The sequence below is a fragment of the Miniopterus schreibersii genome (genome assembly GCF_964146895.1).
Source record: "Miniopterus schreibersii genome assembly, chromosome: 13".
NCBI lineage: Eukaryota > Metazoa > Chordata > Mammalia > Chiroptera > Miniopteridae > Miniopterus > Miniopterus schreibersii.
Genome location: NC_138113.1, coordinates 7,599,199 through 7,604,900, shown reverse-complemented (window position 1 = coordinate 7,604,900; position 5,702 = coordinate 7,599,199). Strand labels below are relative to the sequence as shown.

Genomic DNA, 5,702 nt, shown 5'->3' with positions numbered 1-5,702 from the left:
TCCTTTGTGGTGTCAGCCTTCTTGAGCCCAAGCTGCATGTTTCCCAGGAACACGGTTATCACAGAGCTGGCCATCATCACCAACCGCCTCTCCCGGCCAGTGTGTGAACAGGGAAGGCCTGGGAGAGGCTGTGTTTGGCTTGGCTGGGTAACATCTTTATTCTTGACTGGAGAAACGTATGCCAAGGGGCTAAAAGAAGAAGGTAGTTCTCACCCAAGAGAGCTCTGTTCCCCAGAGGCCAGCCCCCCCAGTAATACAAATCACCCACTCCGGCTTTAAGACTCAGTTCAGATGTTTCCTCCACCACGACACCCTCTCCAGCTTCCCTTGCTCCGGGTGTGCGCTGGGCCTAATGCCTTCATTTGAGGGAGTGCTGTGCTCCAGCCTTAGTGAACGTATTCCCGGGACTGTGCTGCCCACCAGGGCAAGGGCTGTGTCCTATCTGCTTTTGTGTCCCTGTCTCAGCAGAGCTGACGAAGCAGGTGCCAATGCTGAATGAAGTAGAGTGCTGTTGCATTCTGCACCCAGGAGTGGTAGAAATAAGTCTCTAGAAGGCAAGAGACCCCCTTTTGCACAAGAATGTGGAGAGGAGATAGGGGCTCTGTGTGGCTTCCTAGCAGGGAAGCTCCTGAAAGCACTGTACTCCCTGGGGTAAGGAAGTCAGGACTGCAGGGCACACCACCGGGCATCTGGGGAATCTGAGCTACTATCAACTAAACGGCCTCCCACCTGTGCATGGACAGGACTCTGCCTTAGTCTAAGCCAATGTTTCTCAAAGTGTGGTCCCCAGACCAGCGGCATCAGCATCACTTAGGACCTTGTTAGAAATTCAAATTTTCAGGCCCCATCCCAGACCTACCAGATCAGAAACTGGGGAGGCCAGGCACGGCCGTCTGTGTTTAAGCCCTCCATGTAATCCTGATGCACGCTTAAGTTTGAAAACCACCATTTTAAGTACACTGAACCGCATGTAAAAGGCGGCCTTAGAAATACAACCCAGATTGATTTAAAATTAAGATTAAATGAGAACCCAAGCCAGTGCCCCTTGCTATAAAATGCCCAGGATCAATGACAGTCCCCACTATTCTCCATGAAACAGCTCAACAGGCAATTGAATGAAATCAGCACATTTATTTAAAATGTGCAAAATGATTTTTCATATCCTAAGAGTAACACCAGATGTTTTACCTCTCTTTCCTAATTGATTTTCCAGCCTACAGCAATTCGTCTTTATGTTTTCCAGTTGGATCCTAATGCGGCAAGAAGAGTGCGTTCCGGCAGGATTATTAAATGCCATGCATTTTAAAACAAGCACAACTCCGGCCACCGTGCGTCATCTGAGTGGTTGTCTTCCCAAAATATAAAAAGAACAAAACAGGCAGCTATAGGTACCAGGCACCTTTGAGCAGGCAGGAAACCCAGCAAAGGCCCTTTCAGGGAGCTGGGTCTCCAGGCTCTTGGCTGATTGCAAAGCTGAGTCCTGGGCATTGAGCCCAAGCCTGAGCTCTTCTCCTGAGTCCTGCACTCCCTGGTACGAAAGGATTTGCTAGCTGTAAAACCTACAAGTCAACATTTTGTTTTTCAATGGGAAGTTTTGTCTTTAAAACGAAGGAAAAAATATAGGCTGGGAGATGGAAGGTGAGTGGGGCCCTCCCTGCTCTGCACCTGGGGAAGCCCAGACAATTCCCCTCTGTTGGGCAATGGGCCTGGCTGCACAGGAGGCCCGGCGTCCATGGTGTCCCTCTGGGGTCCCCCCCCTTCCATGTTTAAGTGGGTGAAAGGTCGCCAGCAACCAGGTTTGCCTCTCAACAAAAGCTCTGGATGTCTGGGCAAAGCCAGGGAAACAGAAGCCTCAAGCTTTAAAGCAAACTTCAAAATGGATCTTGTCTGTCTCTGCCCAGGCGGTGGGGAGAGGGGAGGAGGGGGAGCCACTAAGTGCTAGAAACCCAGAAAGTGCTGATTCCTAAAACAAAAAAACCACACTTCTTAGGAAGTTGGGAGAGGTTGGCACTATCAAACTAAGCTGCTGAGAGTTGGCAGGTCTGCACCATCAAGCCTGTACAAGATTTTCATGTGGTCTCCAAGTATAAATCTGCTTGTCTGGTTCTGAGACCCCTTGCAGCCAGCTAAGTGTCTGAAATTAGAGCTCATCAGGATTAAATCTTAAAATGTGGCTGCTCCAACTTTAAATAGCAGCCTCCCCCGCCCAAACCTCCAACATTCTGTTCATAACGTGGCCATTCTCAGGACTTGGAATAAAGCATTCCAGGTTCCCTATAGGCACACATTCAGATGAAAGCTCAATGATAGAAGTCAGCTCCTGATCTGGGCTCTACCCAGGGGCTCCAGGCCCAAAGTAAGAAGCTACAGTCTCATGGGGTACAGTGTAATCCCTTGAGGAGCTGCAGGAAACCCAGTAACCAGCCTTCTACACAGAGGGCCTGGCCCCACACTAGTGATTAGCCGGTGAAATGTTACCTAAATTTAAAATGCACAAATGACAGCTTTGCTTCAAGGACTAGAGAGTGAAGGCCCCCATCTGAGACAGTGTTTTTAAGACTTACAGACAGTACCCATTAGGTTGGAAGTTTCGACTCTGAGCTCCTGGGTAACTCATTTGTCTTCCTCTGGTACTGGCACTAGAGCAACCTGGTCTCCCATGGCTACCCAGCCCCCACGCATCCCCAGAGGAATTTCATTCTCAGTACAAATACTACCACGGAAATGGAGTTGATGGGAAGAAAAGACCTGCCTAGCAGAATTCTTCTCTTGCGCTAAATTTACTAAGTTATTTTTACATACTATTAAACCACAAAAGTGGGGGCTGGGTGGAGAGATCGAGCGAAAAAGAAAAGAGAGAACTCATGGACACAGACGAAAGTGTGGTGATTGTGGGGGGGAAGTACAGGAGGGGTAGTGACAGGAGACTTGACTTGGGGTGGTGAACATACACTACAGTGTACTGATGTGTTGCAGAATTCTGCACCTGAAACCTGTATAATTTTGTTAACCAGTGTCACCCCAATAAATTCAATAGAAAGGAAAAAAATAAACCACAGGAGCCATTTTATAAATGTTATCATAATTTTTAATATTTTACATAAAAAACTGTATACACAGCTTATAGAACTTTTATGTAAACATCATAAGCTCACCACTTTGTCATTTGTCAGTTTATCTTAAAAATAAAAAACAAGACAACAATTTAGTAGAAGTACCACTGGGGGAGGACGGGGAGGGAGGGGGGGAAGGAGGCTAGGGACAGGTTCATTCTCTGTACAGAGATGCAGAGAAAATTTCACATAGCTTTAGAGACTGCCTTGTGAAAAAAAGAGGGGGGTTTAAATAGGCCCCAATACTTGTTACTGCCCTTTATCAAAATAGTGCGCATACCTGCACAAATAAAACTGAAAAAACGGTGTTGCCACTTTTTTCAAGAACAAAACAAAAAATTAGTGGTTTCTTTTTTCTCTCGTATTTTAAAAGTAATCATTTTTCTTTAAAACATCAGAAGTAGATGAGGTTACAGCGTACAAGTGTGGTCAGAATGCTACTGTCTTATGCAAATGACAAGTGCATTAAGTGTCAAACAATGAAACAATTGTGCAAAGAATTCTTTCCAAAAAAACCCAACAAGTTTTAAGCCTTTAAATAAATCAAATAACATCAGTTTCTTGGACTGAACAATTTTCACTTGTAGGACAGGCACAAAGTTCGCTTATGGCAAAAACAACCCGCAGCACACTCTCCCTCCTGCCCACGGCCGGCGAGGGGGTCGCTGGAGGCTGGCGCGCAGGAGGCGTGAATCTGGGAGACGTGTCCTCTCAGCCCCAAGTCAGTTGCGAATGTCTTCCCCAGGGGTTGCAAAGGCGACCAAGTCCTGTCCATGCTTGGATGGGCGCCCGACCCAGAGCTGTTCTAGCGCCCTGTCACTCCACCCACCACCACCATTAAATAACACCATCCTACCTCCGAAAATAAAATTATATCTATATTTATATAACACCCCACCCTCCCCAGCCCTCCCCTCCCGCAGTTCCCGTGGTCTATGTTACAGACAAGAGATAGCAGGCGCTCGCTGGTTACGGGCGAACACTCGATGGGGCGCGGCAGCACCCGGGCGCCAAGCTCCTCTCCCGGGACCCGAGGCGGGGGTGGGGTGAGACGGGGGCGGGGGGCGGGAGGCGGGGTAGGGGGAGTCGGAACACACAGCCACACACTCTGAAGAGGCTTGGTTCTTCAGAAAAGGGTGCTCAGGGGCCCCTTGGCACTCAGCGGGGCTCCTGGGCCTGTGCAACTCAGCCGGACGCACACAGACACTGGAAAGGGGGCGCCCGGTGCCTCCCAATCCCGGCGCCAGAGCCACAGCCGCCAGGCTACGGCTGCCGGGCGGGAAGGCAGACGCCAGGCAGTCCGGTGGGGTCCTCGGGGGAGCGGGCCCGGGAGGCGGGCCAAGCCGGCAGAGGCAGGCGGGCGGGAGGGGGCGGCTCTCATAGCACCTTGCAGCAGTTGATGCAGCCGTTCTGGGAACCGTAGCGCTTCTGCAAGGCGGCGCGCGTGGCCGTCTCGAAGACCTCGCGCACGCCCTCCTTGGTCTTGGCCGAGCACTCGAGGTAGTCGTAGGCTTGGATGCGCATGGCCATGGCACGGCCGTCATCCGTGCGCACGGGCTCCTGCTTCATGCGGGCCAGCTCCGTGCGGACGTGCTCGTCACTGCGCAGGTCTTTCTTGTTGGCCACCAGGATGATGGGCACGTTGGGGCAGAAGTGCTTCACCTCGGGCACCCACTTCTCGGGGATGTTCTCCAGGGAATCCGGGCTGTCCACCGAGAAGCACATGAGAATCACGTCGGTGTCCGGGTAGGAGAGCGGCCGCAGGCGGTCGTAGTCCTCCTGACCCGCCGTGTCCCACAGCGCCAGCTCCACCTGCTTGCCGTCCACCTCGATGTCGGCCACATAGTTCTCGAAGACCGTGGGCACGTACACCTCGGGGAACTCGTCCTTACTGAACACGATCAGCAGGCACGTCTTGCCGCACGCGCCGTCGCCCACCACCACCAGCTTCTTGCGGATGGCCGCCATGAGCGGGCCGGGCCCGGGCAGCAGGAGGGGGCCCGCGAACGCCTCGCCGCCGTCCCGCTCGCCGCTCACCGCTCCCCACGGGCCGCGCGCTGCGGGCAAAGGTCGCTAGCTGCACCCAGGCCCCGCGGTGGCGCGTCCGCTCGGTGCGCTCGGGCTGCCGCGGCGGGGGTGGTGTGGGCGCGGGGGCATAGGGCGCCCTGGCAGTCTCCGCGCAGCTCCCGGCGGCGGCCGCTCCTCTCGCCCCGTCCCCGGAGTCGGCGCCTTTGTGCGCAAACGGTATCTAGCGGCGGCCGCGGTCTAGCTCGCTCCCGGGCCTCTCCAGGACGCGCCGAGAGCGCAAGGGAGCGCACGACTCCGGCCAGACTGCGGCGGCAGACGCTGGCTGCGGCCCTAGCGCCCGCTATTTAAAGAGTTCGGCCACTTTCTTAATATAGCCGCCCAATGGGGAGCGAGCCGGCTGAGCTCATCGCTGCAGAGCTCGGCGCTCATTGGCCGTTTGCTGCAGCCCAGAGGCGGGGCCGGGCGAACTTGATTGACGGCCCAAGCCGCCGGGCTGGGAGAGGCGGTGACCAGGGCGTCTGCGCGCGGCCGGCGCTGCGGGGCGCGGGGGGCGCCAGGGTT

At 53.8% G+C, this 5,702-nt stretch overlaps 1 protein-coding gene across 1 annotated transcript; it reads right to left on the bottom strand.

The window, feature by feature from the left end:
* Positions 1-3,073: 3,073 nt before the first annotated feature.
* Positions 3,074-5,478, bottom strand: RHOB (ras homolog family member B). The gene has a single exon (XM_081156810.1). The coding sequence runs from the start codon at positions 5,079-5,081 to the stop codon at positions 4,491-4,493; it is 591 nt and encodes a 196-aa protein (XP_081012936.1). The 5' UTR covers positions 5,082-5,478; the 3' UTR covers positions 3,074-4,490.
* Between the last annotated feature and the right edge of the window lie 224 nt (positions 5,479-5,702).